Here is a 21,176-nt window from a genome sequence, read left to right on the forward strand (position 1 = left end):
TGACAGATACAAATGGCTCTAGAGACACATGATAAACATTAAGATTAGGATTACCCTTGTAAAAAAGAAGCCCCTTCTCAAGACTTAGTTATGACAGAATTAGGTTCTCAATACAGAATTCAGCTAGACAGTCACAAAAAGGCCGGGCGTTTTCTCCTTGATCCCTTCTAAAACTGCCTGACACATTTTCAGAATCTTCATTCTAGAGCACCCTCTGCTGGGAAAAGTGCTTCAAAATACTTGATTTCCTTGTTTCCCACCCCCTCCCCCGCTCCCAAATGCTCTGGGATTACTTTAAAATAAAGGGAATTTTTTTTTTTTTGTATCAGTAGAATCTTCTAAAACATGACAATTTCTATTCTCCCACAATCCTGCTGTCCAGGTAAAGCCTTATAGTCTATGTTAAATAATTGACAGCACTGTCCCTCTAGATAGGTTTCAGTTACCCCAGGGCCATGAGGCAGCTGCAGGGACTGAGGGAGGAGGCCCTGGGCTGGCAGGTGAGGAGAGCAGCAGGGACCAGCACCCGCCCTTCTAGGATGGAGCGACACGGAGGTCGCTTCCCTCAGAACAAGAGACACCAGGAAGGCACCTCCCCCCGGTCATCTTGAAAGGTCCCTGCAGAGAAAGGATGGAAGAGGGGAGCTACGGAGGGAAGCCTGCTGGGAGCAGAAGCCTTAGGAGGCAACACAAATGTGAGCCAGAGAGTTTATTATCCACCGCAGAGAAGAGCACCCAGGTTCCCAGAATGGAGGGGATCTCACTACAAAGGGATGCCCTGCAGGAGCGGGCACCAAGATGCCGGTCATGACTGCAAGCACACTGTGGCAACTGCACACGGACAAAGAGCTCCAGAGGGGCGAGAATCCTGTTTCCCTCCTGCAACTCCTCCGCCCTGCACGGCCGCCGGAGAAACTAATCCACGATGAGTCACTGAGGGGAGAGAACTGGACACGCTGGCATTGCTCAGAATGGCCTCACCTGTAAAACGTCAATTCCACTGTGCCAGTCTGATCACCCTCCGGAGTTTCCTCCTGCCTCTTCATATCTCCTCCCTCCTGTTCCCCACCCCCATTCCCAAGCAACCACTGATCTGTCTTGTGTCATTATAGACTAGGCTGCATTTTCCAGAGTGTTCTATAAATAGGATCAAACACTCTGTACTCCTGTGTACTCCTTTCTTCTGGCTTCTTCTACTGAGCATAATTATTTTGAGACTCATCCCTGTTGTTGAGTCTATCAACAGCTCGTTCCTTTTTACTGCTGAGTAGTATTCTGTTGTAGGGATGTACCACAATTAGTTCATTCATGCCCTTGATAATGGATATTTGGACTGTACTAGTTTGAGGCTATCTTTAATAAAGTCTTTGTATGGAAAAAAAACAAAAACAAAAAACAACCACCAAGCAGGGGGTTGAGTACTTCCTATTCCCCTGCCAGTCCCCCATGGGCTCACCAAATTTGAGCTGGACAGAGGGAAGAAGCATGTAAATTGGAGAGACTGATATTTTGCTTTGGACTGCGGTGGATCTTTCATAACAGTTCTAATACCCAAAAACGTCCAGAAAGCTATGGGTTCTGCTGGATGGAAGTTAGTCGTCCTGGGGACAGATGCTGTCACAGGCAATGACGGAAAAACTAGAGCTGCTTCCTGGTTGTACATGACGGACTGCTCAAGGCAAGAAGACCTGTCCATGCAGGAAGGCAGAGGAGGCATCTATAAGGAGACAGTGTCTAGCATACCAAGGGAAGTCCTCAGTGACCCTGGACTGCAATGGCCCAGAGGGAGGAGAATGGCAGCTCGCCGGAGAAATCCACGCACATCCACACGCTCAGCCAGCCACCCATCCCTCGGGCCCCTCTAGGCACACCCACAAAGCCCGAGCTGCTCCCACATCCAGCAGCTACTTCCTCACCCACGAAGCCTGCGTCAGGGTCGGTGAGATGTTGCGCTAAATCCTCTATCCATAGACTTTCAGAGCCAAAAAAGCCCCAGCGGAAATGAAGGAGAGAGATTTGGAGAGAAGGGGTGTGCCCAAGGCCGCACGGACACGACTAGGATAAAATCTCCGAATTTCTGTTATAGTACACCATCACTGTAACACTAGCTCTCCATTCAGACACTGTGAAAGTGTTGGAGGTATTAACAAAACTGGGTTCAAAATGATGATCCCTAAAGCAACTACTTGAAAAAATACAACAACAGTGCAGCACACGCATCAGTGCGTGGTTATGAAGCGACCAACCCCGGCACCTGGTGGGGGGTCACCTGTTGTAACAAGACCACCCAAGTAGCTGGAATACAGCTTCAAGGAAGACTACACCAGTCTGTGCTTACTAGGCCTGCTGGTTTCCTCAGAGACTACCTCTGTATAATTCACTAATAAGGCTCTGCTCCAACACAAAGTTCCCTAGGACTCACCATATATGTCCCTTTAGTTTCTTAACAACTTTACCACTTCTGGGCAGTACAGATGCATGGCTTCAGTCACTGCCATCCTTTCAACAATCTTTGCTGCAAGACTTCTTTCCTTTTGACCAGAGAGGCCAAGTGCATGTGGTTAGGAAGACACAGGCTGTGGAGTCTAATACACTCAGCAGGCAGTTCCAGCCACGGACTTGCAAGTTAATCTCTCCGGCAGGCATTTTACTTGGTGCATGCAAGGGAATGATCACCTCCTTTTCGAGGCTTTGGTAAAGATTATATTAGATAATTTACACAGAGTGAGCATCTTTTTAATGAATGGTAAAAGGATCATATCAACTATTTAAATGTTTTTCTTTTCACTTTCCTAGTAGAGTTGAATATACATATGTTAAATACATATGTATCTCCACTATATTTTTATTGTATTGTATTTTTCTTTTTTGAGGGAGAGCGAGCAAGCGAGTGGGGGTGGGAGGAGCAGAGGGAGAGGGAGAGAGAGAATCTCAAGCAAGCTCCACGCCCAGCAAGGAGCCTAACGCGGGGCTTGATCTCACGACCCTGAGATCATGACCTGAGCCAAAATCAAGAATCGGATGCTTAACTGACTAAGCCACTCAGGCGCCCCTCACTGTATTTTTAAAAACTGGTTGCTGACAATAATGCTACAGAAACACTGCAAGTGCCCGTCGACAGATGAATGAGTAAACCGCGGGGTGTACCCACGATGGAAGGACACGCTGACACATGCTACAGCAGGACGAACCCGAGGACTTTACGCTACGTCAACAGCCGGTCACAAAAGGACAAGTACTCTACGATGACACCTGTACGAGGCACCCAGAATAGTCCAACACAGCGAGACAGAAAGTAGAAGGATGGTTGCCAGGGAATGGGGGGAGCCAGGGAGATGGGGAGTTACTGCTTAATGTGACAGCTTCAGTTTTGCAAGATGGAAAAGGTTTTGGAGAGGTGTGGTGGTGATGGTGGCACAAAGGGTCAGTGTATTTAATGCCACTTAACTCTGTACCTAAAAATGATTAAACTAGTAAATGTTGTTATGTATATTTTACCACAATTCAGAAGTAAAAAAAAAAAAAATCTAATTGCTTCAACCAAACGCTAAGAGAGATCCAAGCAACTTGAGTTGCACGCATATTGTATGATAAAGCTTGTTTCCTTTTAGGCCAATATGCTAAATTATATAAATATTCTGGCATTTATTTTCAGTATCCATGTTACTGTATCAACCAAATACGTTTACCTTCATTAAAATAGGTCTGCTATAATGAAATTATTAGCTCTGAAGCATAAAAATGTCTCCAAAAAAGTATGTCTTTCACTTTATGAAGAATCCAGAGGGAATAAAATTGATTATTAAATATATTATTTTAGGTTTTCCCTGTCAATACCTTCCCTCCAAAAAGAGATACACATGATCTAACATTAAAACATTGTTTGGTAGCATATTTATCTCCCTCATTGTTTCACTCAGATGACAGTAAAAATGTATATTATTTTATAAGCCAACACCTATTATCCATAGTAACCAGAAGACGAAGGTCGGAGAAGAAGCTGAACTAAGAAGAAAACAGTAGAAACAATCTATAAATAGAGTCAGAAAAGCCATTAAAAATAAATAGGTGAGAAAAATGACAATAGTAACTACACAAGAAACTCCGGGGGGAGGGGGGGGAGACACTTCAGTGAGAAGGAAAAAGCATGAAGAAAGGACACAGTTTCAGGTCACAGAAGTCCTATAAATTCACTTTTAACACGCTGCATTAAAGTCTGGGAAGTTTTTCTATTAAGGGCCAGAAAGTAAATATTTTCAGCTTTGTGGGCCATCGGGGCCTTCTGCAGCAACTACTCAACCCTGCTATGGCGGTCTGAAGGCAGCCCAGCCCGAGATAACAGGAAACAAACGGTGTGGCTGTGTTCTGATAAAGTTTTATTTACAACTGCTGGCAGCAGGGCAGATGTGGCCTGAAGGCAGGCAGTAGTTTGCCAACCCCTGGCCTAGGGAAACAAAATAAATAAATATAAGGACAATCTGGAATAAGGTCTATCAATGCACATGAACTAAAATACTGTGGATTCATATTCTAACCCCCAGGGAACCAGACCCAGAAGCTCAAGTTGAAATATCAAATGTTCCTTTTTTTTTTTTTTTAACCAAAGTTCTAAGTGGCTCCATGAGCTAAAGACTTTCGAGTGGATTTCTCATTCCCATTAAAAATGGGCCAACAGCCCACCTATGTTAAAAGATTCACAATGCTTTTCTTTAAAAAATATTTCTTAGTACCCAGAAATGAACTAACAAGAGTTAAATTTTTACTCCAAGCATCTCTAAGTTTTTTCACAGTTGATTTTCAAGATACAGAATAAAATCTGGGCCAGTAACTTCAAAGACTTCAAATATAGTTTGATTATGGTCAAGACCCTCAAGGAATACCTGAATATCTATTAGATGGGAAAATGTCTAAAAATACACGTTTTAACGTAAAAACAAGTGAACAATATGCACGAAGAGGAAAGCTGTGTAAAAAAGGAAAACACATTCTCTCTCCCCACATTCTCACTTACACAAAGAAAATTTTTTGGAAGGATACTCTTCTCACCTCTGAGATGTAAGATTCTGAATTCCTAAATGTTCATGTTTCGCTTTATGTGATTCTGTACTTCAACTTTTTTTTTTTAACCATAAGCATGTACTACTTTTAGTATTAAGTGTTTTATGTTGAGGTTGTAGTTAAAAGGTTTACCACCTTCACCATTAAGAGATAATTTGAATACTGATACTTTTAACAAGAGAATATTCACTCACAGGACTTATCACAACCATAAAGATCACGCAACAAGAGCATCCATATGCACAACCCGTGTGCCATGGTGTTTGCGGGCAACCGCACAGTGGTTCCATACCTCGGCTCCACCCATCCACTTAGGCTCATCAGGAAACTCAGCACACAAAACATCTTCTGACTGATCGGTCCCCAGCACATGGTAACAGAGCTTTTGATGGAGATTGGTGGATGTCTCTGTACCTGAAGGAGTTAAAAATGCATACTGAAGTGCGGTTGGCAATTTTAAGAAAATCTATTCCATCCGTATTGTACAATGCTAGAAATGTTTAAAAAGTTAATTACCTGGTCGCAGGATACAAAGCTAATATGCAAAGTTAGCTGCTTTCCTGTATACCAGCAATGAAGAAGTGGCATTTGAAATTAAAAACATACTATCATTAAGAATGTAATACATAGCATGGTGACCGCAGTTAGTAATAGTTAATGATACTGTACAAATGCTTAGGTACAAATCTAATAAACTATGTATAAGACTTATATGAGAAAAACTACAAAACTGATGAAAGAAATCAAAAGAGTTAAGTAAATGGAGAGATGCTCCATGTTTATGGACAGGAATACTGGATATTATCATGTCAATTCTTCCCCACTTGATCTATAGATGCAATTTAATTCCAATAAAAATTCCCAGCAAGTTATTTTGTGGATATTGATGAGCTGATCCTAACGTTTACATAGAAAGAGGAAAAAACCCAGAATGGCCAACATAATATTGAAGGAAAAGAACAAAGTTGGAGGACTGGCCCTAACCGACTTCAAGATTTACTGTGAGTAATCAAAATAGTGTGGTATTGGCAAAAGAACAGACAGGTAAATCGATGGAGCAGAGTAGAGAGCCCAGAAAGGGACCTACAGAAATACAGTCAGCTGGTCTCCGACAACTGAGCAAAGGCAATCCAGAGGAGCAAAGACGGCCTTTTTAACAAATGGAGCTAGAACAATTGGATATCAACATGCAGAAAAATGAATCTAGACACAGACTGTACACCCTTCAAAAAAATCAGCTCAAAATGGATCACAAACCTAAATGTAAATGGAAAACCATAAAATTCCTAAAAGATAACATATGACAAAATCAGGATGACCCTTGGGTTTGGCAATGACTTTTTAGATACAATGTCAAAGCTATGATCCGTGAAAGAAAGAACTGATAAGCTGGACTTCATTAAAATAAAAAAGTTCTGCTCTGTGAAAGACACTGTCAAGAGAACAGGACAATTCACAGACTAGGAGAAAATATCTGTAAGAAGACATATCTGATAAAGGACTGTTACCCAAAATTTACAAAGAACTCTTGAAATTTAAAAAAGAAAAGAAAAGAAAACAACCCTATTAAAAAATGGGCCAAAGACCCTAACAGAAACCTCACTAAAGCAGATATACAAGGGCGCCTGGGTGGTTTTATCGGTTAAGCGTCTGACTCTTGATTTTGGCTCAGGTCATGATCTCAGGGTGGTGAGATCAAGCCCTGCAACAGGCTTCGCACGGCTGAGTGTGGAGACTGCTTGGGATTCTCTCTCTCCCTCTCCCTCTGCCCCTCCCCTGTGCGTGTGTGCACTTTCTCTCCTTAAAAAAAAAAAAGGAATGCAGATGGCAAAAAATCATATGAAAAGATGGTCCACATCATCTGTCACCAAGAAAATGCAAATTAATAATACACCAGTGTACACCTATTAGAATGGACAAAATCCAGAACAATAGAAACACCAAATGCTGGTGAGGTGTGGAGCAACAGGAACTTCATTGCTGGTGGGAACGCAAACTAGTACTCTGGAAGACAGTCTTGCAGTTTCTTACAAAACTAAACATATTCTTACAGTACAATCTGGCAATCACACTTCTTGGTATCTACCCAAAGAATCTGAGAATTTATGTCCACACAAAAACCTGCACACAGATGTTTATAGCGGCTTTATTTACAACTGCCAAATCTTGGATGCTACCAAGATACCCTTCAAGAGGTGAATGGATTACAAAACAGGTGAAAGGATAAAGGAACTATGCTATATCCAGACAATGGAATCCTATCGAGCACTAACAAGAAATGGATTATCAAACTATGAAAAGACATGCATATCACCAAGTGAAAGAAGCCAATCTAAAAAGGCTACATAGTGTATGATTCCAACGACATGACGTTTGGGAAAAGGCAAAGCCATGGAGACAGTCAAGAGAACAGTGGTTGCTGGAGGCTAGTGGACAGGGAGGGTGAGCAGGTGGGACAAAGGATTATGAGGTGGTCAAACTCTGTATGACACTATAACTGCGGACGCACATCATTCTACGTTTGTCTAAACTCGTGGGATATACAACACTGAGAGCGAGCGCGAATGCAAGCTCGGGACTTTGGGTGATTATGAGGTGTCAGTGGAGGTTCTCGATTGTACCTACTCTGGTGAGGGATGCTGATAATAGGGGAGGCTCTGCATGTGTGGGGGCAGGGGTTGTACAGGAAATCTCTGTACTTTCTGCTCAATTTTGCTGTGAACCTAAAAATGCTCTAAAAGATTAAAAAAAAAAAAAAGGAGAGAGAGTTTAAGTATTGGTAGGTATCACCCTGGAAGTAATTCACACATATTTGTTGATTTCAGATGTTATGAGATTGAACTATTTTTTTTTTTCATTATAAGAAGGTACTAAGCTTTCAGGACAATGAAAAAGAAGATAACACTATAATATAAAAGAAAGCTTTACAGCACTTGGTAATTTTCCATGGGTTTTCCGGGAAGCACATGGTCAGAATTGTTTAAACTCATTGGTAAGTTCCTCCATCACAAACCTGAAAGGCTGTTGAGGTCCTCACAACAAGGGGGCAGCAAATTATAGCTGGGCGAAGATGCTACCCTTCCGAAATCAATCACAGTAACTAATCTTTACTGTTTTTGCCACTGAAAGCTGAGCCTAAATAACAATTTTCATGTTTTTCGCAAATTAATAACATTGTTCTCTAATGAGAAATGGCCAGTGAAATACTTTTTGGGTCTCCCAGAACTTGGAAGTAGCCATTTTCTAACTCAGCACCACTCTTACAACACGGGCGGCTAATTCGGTGTACAGAGCACAGAGGTCTTTCTTTAGCCAACAGCCTTGGGGGGAAAAAAAGCCTACTCTTGAATCAGCTCTTCTTGTAGTTCACTGGTGAATTAAGAAAAAAAGTATTGCACTAGTCTAATGAAAAGGCAGCAAAAGCTGAACACTGCCAAAAGAGATGAAGAGCATTATAGTCTTATTCTCAGTTCAACTGGGGGAAATCAGAAAAGCAAGCCAGCATATCTAAAGATTAGAATGATACAGCAGGTCATGATAAGGGGACAGCAGATGTGGCAGAAAACACTGGCTTAGCTGTGCTTCTTGCCAGCTCCAGGCCTTGCAGCTGAGCCTCTGTACCTCGGCTCCAAACCTCCAGCAAAGGGATTGTAAAACCCGCTCATAAAGACCAACCAAGACAACAGGAAAATGCTGCAGGTCATTGTAGAGAGATGGGGTAGCACAAAGAAGATGACTCTTGACAGCTTGCAATAGCAAGGTACAAGGTATGTGGGCCTTTCTCTCTGGAAAGATGAGGCGTGAAGGGGAAAGAAAGAGACCGTTTGAACACAAGAGGACCTTCGTATAATTGAAAAGAAGAACGAAGGTGTGTCCTGGAAGTTTACAATGAGAAAAGTGTCAAGATAAATCAACCAAGCGACCTGTAACTTCTAATCAGAGGAAGATATGTGATCACCACAGTAGGAAAATTTTATAATCGCTCAATCTCATTAAACAAATCAGTTTCATGGGGAAGAAAATGCATCTTCTCCATGACCCCTTGGGAGATTTAACATATTTGTAAAGGACTGGTTGTAATCATGGCCTAGTTTTTGCTGGTTCCTTGTAACTGTTTCTCCAACCCTTGAACAGGGGCTGGCGCCATGACTTGCTTTGGCCAACAGAACGCGGCACCACGATGGAGCACCAGGAGCAAGTGTAGGCATCGAAGACACTCGTGCCTTCCAACTCTCCCTCTTGGAATTCTGCTGAGCTGCCACACAAACCCAGTGGGCTAGCCTGCTGGACGATCAGAGCCAAGGCCCCTGACACGGGAGAGAGCTAAGCCAACATCGGCCAACTGACCCACAGCTGAACACAGACACATGACAGAACTCAGCTAATCTAGAACAGCCTGGCCAACCCACAGACTCACAAGCAAAAAAAATATAGTTATTATTCTAAGACACTAAGTTTTGGGCCGATCTGTCATACAACAAAGCTAACTGACACAAGACCCTTTGAGGAAACCTGGGTCTACACCAAACAACTTCCATGTAGAGTTTAGCATTTCAAGTCATGTGAAGTCACACTTGTATTTCATGAAAAAGGCGCTTCACCTGCCATCTTCACTTACCATCACTTTTTCCATCCTGCTGGGGATAGGAGTTGTAGAACATCCCCTTCCCATCATGGGTCCATGCCATACAGCTGAACTTGACTCTCTCAAGCACATCTGGAAGCTCTTTGGCACCATCAACTTTCATGAACTTGATCGTCACCCAGTCTGAGCCGCTGGCACTCAGACCATAGGCAAAATATTCACCATCTTCGCTGAAGGCATAGCCTATGGGACACAGGAGAAATTCTCACAGGGTGTACGTGGGGACACAACCCCTAGCCTTGCCCGCTGCCTCCGTGCTGCCTGACACAGATCTCTGCCGTACATGCAATGGCAGGAGCAAGGAACGTGTCGCGAGGAACTCTGGGGACTGAGCCCAGGCCTCACAGGAATTCACCTCATGAGCTTCGACAAGTGTCCTCGCCTCGCCAGGTCTTAGTTTCTTCATCTATAAAACGACGTATTGGATTATATGACCACTAAGACGCTTCCATTTGTTTATAATCCTATAATTCAATGAGCAGTTCAGTTAAAAGCAGAGCTCATCTCAGACTTTCAGCATATTTTATTTATACTCTAAAGAGCAGGGGAAAAAGAATAAGGAAACTGCTTTTACAGTAATGACTGGATTATGACACATACCATGTAACAGAACTAAATGGAAGCCATTAAGTAATTTTTGGAATGGATTCCAAACTATTTGAAATCACTCTTTACAACCTCATTTTCTGAGTATTGCTGGCACTCAAGGATTAACGTTGTCCACACCGTCTGACCAGCACAAGCCCAGGTATATAAAGCCTGAGGGTTGCAGTGAAGGCTCACACAGAGTGTATTCCAAAAGCAACCACGAAAAAGAAAAGAAAAGCAACACCGTCTATGAACTGTTATGCATGTCTAATTCTTTAAGTCCATGTTCTAATCACTATGGAATGTGTGTTAAGAAATCTTCTATGTTTATATTGGCTTTTATAAATATACAGTACATATAGATAGCATTTGGTACCAGACACGGACACTGGAGATTTCCTCTTACGATGTTTGTTAAATGTTACCAGGGGTTGAAAACTATCCCCAGAAACCCAACTATTTTCAGAGGTTTCCTACTGTTTTACATGGAATTTCTGTTAGTGGTAAATAAGGGTAAAATTTCACAAGACCTACTTATTAATCCTTTATAATTCCTATGAAGTATTAAGGCTCATCAGTATATAAATATGGAGAAGAGTTTAGAAGGCAAGGCGGAGAAAATACTTCTCACTCTACATAAATTATTTATACGTAATTAGAAAATTTTCCGGAAAAATTTAAATAAAAATGTTGATTTGAAATGTATAAAAAAATCATATACTACCAAAAGAATCTGTATATTTACCCATACTGTAACTTCCCTATATCTTCTTCAGAAAACTCAAAGACTGAGGCCAGGTCCCACATCTGATTTTCCTTTTCAGCTATCAGGACCCGTACATTGCAGGCATTCCATTAAAAAGTTACTGGAATGAACTTTCAGAGACCCTCTTAAAATGAAGTTCTTCTGGATGAGTTACAGAAACTTTAATTTTAACAAAGGTTGGTGTCCTACACAGCGTGTATTCCTACACAGAACCAGTGTACTACAGTCATTTACAACTGCGAGCTCAAATTTGTGGAAGAATATTCTTAGCTAGCTGGCTGGCATCTTACTTTCAATACTGATCCTTTCAACACTAGTTAGATAAAGGACCATTATTTACATACACAGCCTACTTGGGAAGAACAGAGGAAGAACCACTAAATGACTGAGTGGCTTTCTAAAAGGGTCTTTACACAGCGCCGTGGGAACAGGGTCCTTTCGTTCCCCCCTAATCGACTGCAGGACTAGAGTGCTCCAATCGCTCAACTCCACAGGGCTGAGTCTTCGCCTGTGCTTTCTCTACAAAACAGAAGACGCTGTGGGGCAAGTGCCGAGCCAAGTTCACAAAAATCTAGGATCCTAACAAGAGATGATTCTCAGATATACAATTATTAAACCACAGAACCAGTGAATGCCAACTTCCTTCCGCAGAACTAGGCTTATGGCACAAACCTAGGGCAATCTTTATGGCCCGGGGAGGAGGTGATTTAGGAGACACATGGCAACTACGGGCAAAACTTACTGATTCGGGTTTTAAACTTGACATCTTCAGGGAGCAGGGTATCAAGTTGTCTAATTTCTACAAGATTGTGGTTTTCTACTTTTCATTCTAAAATACAGCTAAATTTTAAAACTCTGATCACTTTCTCTCCACCAAGGAAGAGATCTTGTAAATGTTCTTTCCTGTTTTACATTCATAGCTGGAACATTCCTCATAGAGCTTAAATTACTTGTAGAAGATTTCTTTCCTAAACACAGAGAGGTCTCAGGGATGTTAGAAGCAATGATGATGATACTTAAACATCTCAGACACCCTAGAAGCTAACGTGGGTCCAGTGTGAATTATTCTTCAGTTCTGTTTCATGCCACCAGAACATGGGGCTACTCACTAAATCTAAAGATCCCGTGCAAAAATAAGCTTTCTTGATATTGAATGTGCATCTGTTCTACAATATGGTCCCTCCTGTCTGGTATTTCAGAGGTGAGGGGACTGCACCAACATCAGCTGCGAGCGAGGGCCCCGGGACTCCTGTGGGCTCAGCCGGGTAGCACTCACCTCGGAGCGCCACCGTGCCATCATCAGACAGTATGTTTGGGTCAAGGAACACTCTGGCTTCACCTTCTAAGGAATCCTGTACATATAATACTCGTTGGTTCTGCAAACCTGTATTGTAAAAATAGAAATACCTGGGGGACAGAGATGGTCTTTATTTAGCCTTGGAGTTTTCCACTTGTGGGGTACAATCAAATATACATAAGCAAAAAAGAAAAAGAAAAACAACATAGAAATGTTCAGTTGCAAACAGGCCATGCCAGGGACATGGGGACTCGGGTGGAAGGCCCCACCACCTCCCTGTAATTAGTTTGGTATCTGAATTGTTTTAAGTATTGAAATAACTTATTGTAATCCTGCATATTAGCTAAATAGGGACAAATAAAGACTGCTTCATTTGCTAGAACTGAAACGGATAATCAAACAAAGCAGTAACTTTTTCTTTTCAATGGAGAAGAAAGCAGATCTTTTTTTTTTTTTTAAAGATTTTATTTATTTATTCGACAGAGATAGAGACAGCCAGCAAGAAAGGGAACACAAGCAGGGGGAGTGGGAGAGGAAGAAGCAGGCTCATAGCGGAGGAGCCTGATGTGGGGCTCGATCCCATAATGCCGGGATCACGCCCTGAGCCGAAGACAGATGCTTAACCGCTGTGCCACCCAGGCGCCCCAGATCTTCTAAAATGAAATGCTGGATCCTTCCCTAGACAGGCTGCTAGGGCCAGGGTCAGCAAACCTGTTCTGTATTGGGCAAGACTGCAAATGTTTTAGGCTTTGTGGGCCATACAGTCTCTGTTGCTATTACTCAATTCTATAGTTGTACAAAAACAGCTATGGATCATATATAAATGAATGGACATGTCTGTGTGCCATTTCAATTTTATTTACAAAAACAAGGGGCAGGAAGGGTTAGGCATGTAGATCATACTTTGCTGGTGTGTGTGTGTGAAGGAGGGGAGGGTCTACGAAATTTTCAAGTAAATTTGTGATGGTGGTTCCACAGAGACTTAAAAAAAAGAACAAGAGAACATGTTTACGTTGGCGTGAAGGGAGAGGAGGGAGAGAGGTGGACGAATAGGTACCCCATCCTGGCCCCTTCCATGCTGGGATAAAGAAATCCATACAATAAAAGCTTTTCTAGTAGTAAAAGCCAAGGAGAATTTTAGAGGCAAACAAATCTCCACTGCTGTCTACAAATCATCCTAGCCCAATTATTAGCCATAAGACAACAATAATTTCCTACGATCCAGATTTGCTTTTCTAGGAAATACCTCTAAATTTCTTAATCGTGATTTTAAGAATATGGACAATAGACCAAAAACCGTTATACTCAAGTGCAGAAATGAATTGATTTCATAATGGATTAATTTTATACACTGATAAGTGATTTAGAATTTGTATTTTAAGATTTAAGAAAGCATTCAATTAGCAAAGTAAAAATAAAATTAAATAAAAGCAACCTCACATACCGTTTTCCTTTCTTGAAGTGGCAACTATACTTGGGATAGTCATACAGTTCAGTCATTCTCTCTTTGTATAAACCTCTGATAGGACATTGCTCAAGGAATGGCACAGTAATCTTGTTCTGGGCCTCGACGAAAGCCTATACAGAAAATTTTAACGAACAAGCAAGTCAGATATAAGATTGATATGTCAGATATAACATGCCGTGTGGAGTGTTATCCACTGATATGTACCCATGAAAGCGTATTTTTCCCTCAATAAAAAAGAACTAGTCCTTACACAGCAAACTTCACCTGGCCTGCTCTCCTATGACACGTGAGCTAATAACAGCGTTTTTAAAGAGTCGGAAAACAAAACCAAAAACCTAACAGAGACCTATATGGCTCACAACATCTAAAATATTTAATACGTGGTCCTTTATAGAAGTTTGCTGACTTTTTCAGAGCGTCAGTGGGGAAATGGGCTTTTGTTTTTATTACAATATCACTGTATAGCTGTGCAGCCACTCAGGGGCAGCCTTGTGGAGACCCCAAGGTGTGCAAGAGCACTACCCGACCTCATGATGGAAGGCAATGCCATGTCTACTTTCCAGACATGGGAATGGAGGTCTGCAGTACTGAAGTCAGCTGGTCAAGGTCACACAGTGACTTAGCCATAGCACTGAAGTGGAATTACGATTGGCCCTTGAACACCACGGGTTTGAACCATGCAGGTCCACTTATATGTGGATTTTTTTACAGTCCTGTAAATATATTTTCTCTTCTTCATGATTTTCTTTTTTCTTTTAATATATTTTATTTATTTATTTGACAGACAGAGAGACAGCCAGCGAGAGAGGGAACACAAGCAGGGGGAAGTAGGCTCCCAGGGGAGGAGCCTGATAGGGGGCTTGATCCCAGGACGCCGATCACGCCCTGAGCCGAAGGCAGACGCTTAACGACTGAGCTACCCAGGCGCCCCTCCTCATGATTTTCTTAATAACTATTTATTCTCAGGCTCACCTTATTGTAAGAATACGGTATATAATACATATAACATACAAATAAATACATGTTAGTCAACTGTCTATGGCTTCCAGGCAACAGTGGGCTATCAGTAGTTAAATCTGGGGGGAGTCAAATGTTGTAAGGGAATTTTCAACCTCGTGGGGGTGGGCCCCTCCATCTTCTACATTGTTCAAGGGTCATGGTAGCAGTGACTGAGGGCGACTCCAGGCCTGATTCTGGATGCGGGCTGAGCAAAAGCAGACAATCAGGGGAGAAGGGCGGCTGGGCTCCCATGATTCCCCCCACCCAGGCCAGGCGGGGCTGGACAGGCACATCAGGGTACTGAAGCTTCAGCAAGGACTTAAGGAGAAACTCGTGTGTGTCAGTGCTGATCCTGGCATTGTGGACAGATGGGGGACAAGTCTAGGACCAGCTCCCTAGCACTGTGGAGCGAACATTCTACCAGGGGACACAAAACACAAGCCGTAAGGTTACAGAGAACAGTTAGTCCCAAGGACACACAGGCAGCGTAACCAAGCTCCTCTGCGGCCGAGCTGGCCCTGAGTGCCTGCCTGCTGCCGGGCCGGGATGAGGCACACAGAGAGGCCGAGAGGGGGCACTATAAGCAATCGGACATCACTGTGACAGGTCTGTCACATTCTACAAAAATATCAATCCACATCGGTTTGGAAAATTAATAACCAGTCAATCACCACGCATCCTGGGAAGCACCGGGAAGCAGAACACTTATGCCATGGAGGGTGGCCAGGAAGGCCCTTCCGAGGAGGTTCTGAATGAAGGTCCGCTAGGGTACAGGGAGCAGCCATGCAGACAGGAAAAGCATGGCAGACCGAGGAAGAGCAAGTTCGGGGTCCTGGGGGGTGGGAGCTTGACAGGCGTGGAGGAGAGGAGGGAGGTCAGCGAGGCTGGGAGAGAGTGACAGGGAGCCAAGACCCGGGCAGGAGCAGATTATGTAGCACCTGGTGAGCAGTTAGGAAGTTTGAATCTTCATTCAAAGCTGAAAACAAGCTATGATTGGTAAAGGAGACAGTTACAGATATGGTTTATCCTTTTTAGAAAACTACCCTTGCTTTGGATGAAGTATAAACTAGGGGAGAAAAGTGGAGGTCAGGAAGGTGGGCCAGTGGTCAGGTGAGAGCTGAGCCCAAGTGAAAGGGTTGGTCTCTAAAAGGAGGAAGAACGACCACTGTAAAGGGATGGGGACAGAGGAAAACGGTCACCGTACACATTAGTATACAGAACATTCTACTTAGGGCTCCCATCCTGGGATCCCAGCATGCTGAGGGTCTCGGCTGGCCCCCTCTTCTTCCACTGGAGGGGCCTCTGAGGACACCATGCAGGCTTGTTTTCTCTTATTCTTCTGGTTTGTGTTTGTCTAAGGCTGATCTAGGCCTTATCCTGGCTATAGTAGGACCACGGTTGGTCCAAAAGACATAGGGGGCTCAGTTCATTTCCTTTGAAAAAGTGGAACTGTGTTCTTCAATTGCTTCCCCATCTCACATTGCTTCTGTTAGATGTCTCATGACACAACAGAAGCCAGCTCACACAAGAGAAGACACTTTGGCTTTTCTCATTTCAATTGTTCAGAAAACTGTGATACCAGACATAGACATGCCACTAAATAATGGAACAATTCAAGGATTACTGTGACCAATTTTGTCACCCCCCACCCACAGATGTTAGTCAATTAATTACTCTAAATAGAGCAGTATTTAAAGACTATAACCTTCCAAGTCAAATAGCTACATGTAAAACCAAACAGTGTGCAAATTCCTCAAAGTCTCAAGTTCTTTCTTCATGCACATCTTTATAACTTGGGCAAATCCTTCTCATGTGCAAATTACCTGTAACAGCGCTTTGTGGAAATTTAGGGCTCCATGCACTCTCAATATGACTTCTGATATCTTAATCAGGAAAGTACCTTCTTGGTCACTTACGGATTAAAAAGTCTGGCTTCTTGGTCTCAATATTAGAACAAATCGGGGGAAAGGGAGAAAAGGGGTAAGGGTAGAGAAAAAAACTGGAGGACTTCCACGGTGATAAAGAAGCAGGGTGAGGAGAATTAGAATTCTCTTCATTCCTCCAAAAGTTTCAGTGTCCACGGTCACACTCCCGAGTGTTGCTAAAGTGACGGGAATCTGGGAGCCCATCAGTGACGCCCGCGGCTGAGCCTCTAAAGATCAACAGTTTAGACTGTGTTGCTACGGATGGATCTGAACGTGTCAAAGACCTGCTCAAAACGAAGAAACCCTACTCACATGTCATTTTGCCCCGAATATCAGGAAGCTCCAGCAGCAAAGCAATGTTTCAGGTATGCACAAGGAGTAAGTTCTAGAAATGTGCTGTAGAGCATCGTGCCTGTAGTTTACAACACCGTACTGTGCACACAAAACCCTGGTCAGAGGGCAGACCCCATCTGAAATGTTCTCACCCTCACGAAAGAAAAGCCACCTGGCAAAGGGTCACTCAGGTGGGAAGCTGGAGATTCCTTTACCCTGACTGTCTTCAGAAAGAATTTCTTCAAGTTGTCCTCACATGCCCCGTATTTTAATCCACAAATACTGCAAGACCTTTCGTAAGTACAATGCACACAGATGAGAAAAACGAAGCATATGGTTAGTTACTCATTAACTAGCCATACATACAAAACACCACAATTAATGTAAGATTAAACAGGTCGGTCAGGAATAAAGGTTAGTGCTGCAGGAGAACAAATAAAGGGGAAACTGCTTCCAGGATGGGGCAGGGGTGTGGGGGAGTGGGGCCCGCAGGCATCAAGAGGACCAGAAACCAACTCCGGCACGGCTATCAACCTTCACCTTTCCCAAATAAACAACAAAAACTACGGATGGTGCTATCCACATCCCACAAAGTTCAAACACACGTGTGTGTGTATAAATATATATACAATGTGTGTGTGTAAATACATATAAACATAAATTTAATACATATATATAAATTTATATAAATATAAATACATATAAATGAATGACCAAGTTAAAGCAACTTTCAGGGGCTTCTGGAGAAAATGGCTGGTGTCAGAGCAAGGCCTGGCAGAAAACCATGGTCCCAGCCCAGCAAAGGGCTGAGCGCTTCCTGGAGGCCAGAGGGAGAAGCATCTATGTGTCCCCTGTCACTGCTGGGAGTGTAGCAGAATTCAGAAATGACTAAGGGCAGGGATATGCTTATAAAAAAGAAGCCAAGGGGTGGCAAAGCTCCTCCCTGAGGCTGCAGGACCCAGGGCCAGCAGGCCACTCCAGGAGGGCTGGACAGTCCCACAGAAAACTGAAGGCAGGTCATGCCAAGCAGAAAATTAGATGCAGCTGCTTCAAAGGAAACACATCTAGAAGTTAAGACTATAAAGGAACGGAATAACGTACTTTACGACTAATATGAGGAATGTATTTATTACCAAACAAAAACAAAACGTGACAGGAAGGGAGAGAAGAGTGTCCCATATTTTCCAGTACTCACTGAACATTTATAAAAATTAGCAGTACCTCAGACAACTAAGGAAATCTTAAATCTCCAGAAGAAAAGCTGGTTTCGGTCAGATTGTAACCACGATGCCATTAACCTCAACTAAGTGAGGTGCCTTTCTCTTCCTGGCCCCACAAACCCATTACTCATTCGCAAGGAGGAGAAACACTGAACTCAAGTGGTGAGAACCCCAAATCCATTGGGCTTGCCTTTTAATATTAAAATCCCAGAGCGGGTCCACCTCTTCTGTCTGGGACCGTCTGCCCTCAGGTGACAAAGGCTTGTGCTTTCCAGAAGCCCAGCCAGGTCTCTCTCCACCTTCTCTACCTGTCCCGTACGTGCAAATCGGTTTGACCTTACAGTCAAGCCTTGTTCTCAAATCTAGTCACTACCAGGGAGTCCACTCAAAGCTGAACTTTAACACCATTTGGCTCAGTCCTTTGGTACACATGCAACTAACCAGAAACCTGGCAAGGACAGAGGGTACCTCAAATCCAAACCTCCCTAAAAACCTGATCATGAAGAAGCTAAATGCATATACATCCTCTCCTGAATAACTATTTTATCAGTGAGGGAATCCAAACTACAATAAGAATACTTAGAAAACAAGAAAAATGAGGCTATTAAGAATTAAAATTCATGAGATGTGGCAAAACATTTGGAGGTGCTCTCTCTCTTGTTGGTACCTTGGAGGAGGCCCGCTGATAGCACGTGGGAGGGGTGTGTGACCTCTGCCAGCCCTCCGAGCACCCCTCCCCTGGACCCAGGGGCTGATCCGGGGCCAGGCAGAACATCCTGCAGGATGAGGCCTGTGCTGTGTCCAAGGCCTTGCTTCATGATTCACACGCACATCGGGGGAGCTGAGCTGATCTAGTCCCACAGCACTGATTTCAGGAGTGGATCTGAAGCTAGCCTGGGGGACTGTGCTGGTGCCTGGGTGTACCACGTCCTGAAGGACAGCAATCACACTGTGACAGATGAGGTACGTCTGGCACAGGTGAGGTGCTCTGTATCTGAATAAAAAAGCTGGGTCTGGAAAGTGACCGTTATGTTTTCAGGAAGTTTGTGGCTTACCCTCTCTCTCCATCCATCAGATTTTACCATTTCTGGGCACCAGTAGCTTGCACCACTGTCTGTCCTAGATAATGTTACCTCTGTCTGTATTCTAACTATGTTAACTTCTTTCTACATTCTGTATGTAAGGGAACCCTATTCATTTTATAAGCAGAGTCTTTCCATCAATTCTTCTCTATGGGCCACAGTCAATAAAGGAGTCACGAACCCAGGCAAAGCAACCAGAATCCTTTTTCAGTGACAGAGATGAATGCTAGAAGACAGAAGTTATCTCACTTTATAAGATTTGGGGCTATGAGGATTGAGTAAAACCTAAAGAGGCAAGGCCCATCTTTCCCTACCGCATGGAAGAGGCTACTGGAAAACAAAACAATCAGAGAAAAGCAGATGATCTAGAAGACAAAGAGACAGGCCTCCAGAAATATGTGAACTCCTGGATTGAGCTGTGCCTGAACGCACATACACCCTGGCCTCCAGTTATGTGAGCCACTCAGCTCCATTTTTTGTATGAGCTAGTATGAGCTGGGCTTCAGGCACTGCTAATCAGAAGTCTTAACATAGTTCTTGCAGGGGTCCTGCAGTCGGCTGAGCAAGGTAAGGTCAGCTGAACACGGGCAGCCCAAAAGAAGAGGACCTGATCCGAAGCTTGCCCAAGTCCTGGCTGGCAAAACCTGAAAAAAGGTATATCTACACGAATGGTGCCTTATCAGTATATGAGAAAGTGAAATTAAACTAAACATTGAAATCAAGAAGTTTTAAAGTAACAAAAGAAAATAAGAAGAAATTAATGAACCAGAAAATTAAAAAGTATAACTTACAAGTCCTCAAACTGCTTCTTTTTTAAAAAAAAAGAAAAAAGAAAAAACCAGATTCAACCAAAGCTCTGGCTAAACTGATCAAAGAAAGGGGAGAGATGGTATAGAAACTCAAAATTAGAAGTGACAAAGAAATATAGCCATAGAGTAAATTCAGTAATATAAGAAATATTACAGATAACCCCCTGCTGGTCAATTTTAGAATCACGACGATATGGGCAACTTTCTGGGAAATACAAAGGACTAAAATTGATCCAAAAAGAAAGAAAGAAGATTTGAACAAGGCAATAACCATGAAAGAGGAAAAGAGACCAAGAATTAATTGCAACAGAAGAATTTGTCCCTAACAGCTCTAAATTATCACACAGATAATTTCCATGCTATTTAAACTGCTCTATAATGAAGGCAATGGCAAGCATCTGTTAGGCACTTACTTGAGTTTACCACTTTGCTGCATGGTTCAAAAACATCATCACTTAACTTTCACCACAACCAGACAGAGTAGTTTTCTCCAAATTGTAAATCAGAAAACTGAAGTTCAGAGCTGTTGAAAAATATGACCAATGTCACACCGGATGAAACTGTAGCATAAAGATTCAAACCTGCTTTTCCTACCTCCGAAGCTGCTCATTAAATGACCCTACACTATTGCCTTCCCACGAATAAACAGGTTCTAAGATCTCTACAGTTCTCATTAGTTGCTGGGGGGGCGGGGGAAGGGGGATAGGGTAGAGAGAAAATTCTAGAAGACAGACAAGTTAGGAAGCTACCGAAATGTCTAGCACAGTGGGAACACCTGCCTTAACCCGAGCAATGTCAGCAGAGATTAAAAAAAAAAAAAAAAAAGAAGAGAAAGGCGTGAGATTTTATAGAGGCAGAACTGAAACTCCCAAGAATCACGTGCATGATTAGACAGCTGACTGGAACGGCCACAGTGCTGTACAATGTTATATAGGAGAGGCCCAGATGTCTCTATTCTAATGTGTGCCTTGGTTTCTCCTAATGAA

General features: G+C 43.0%; 1 protein-coding gene across 4 annotated transcripts in view; it reads right to left on the reverse strand.

The window, feature by feature from the left end:
* The window catches only part of PREP (prolyl endopeptidase), a 111,776-nt gene that overhangs the window by 75,478 nt on the left and 15,122 nt on the right, over positions 1–21,176 (reverse strand). For all 4 annotated transcript variants that reach the window (XM_045806975.2, XM_045806974.2, XM_087865346.1 and 1 more), the window contains exons 3-6: positions 13,799–13,932; positions 12,334–12,464; positions 9,677–9,886; positions 5,351–5,472 (exon numbers count right to left, since the gene is read on the reverse strand). In XM_045806975.2, coding sequence (XP_045662931.1) covers positions 5,351–5,472; positions 9,677–9,886; positions 12,334–12,464; positions 13,799–13,932 — 597 coding nt within the window. The remainder of the gene's footprint in view (positions 1–5,350; positions 5,473–9,676; positions 9,887–12,333; positions 12,465–13,798; positions 13,933–21,176) is intronic.

This window comes from Ursus americanus, chromosome 11 (genome assembly GCF_024610735.1).
Source record: "Ursus americanus isolate L20-20 chromosome 11, mUrsAme1.1.p, whole genome shotgun sequence".
NCBI classification, from domain to species: Eukaryota; Metazoa; Chordata; class Mammalia; order Carnivora; family Ursidae; genus Ursus; species Ursus americanus.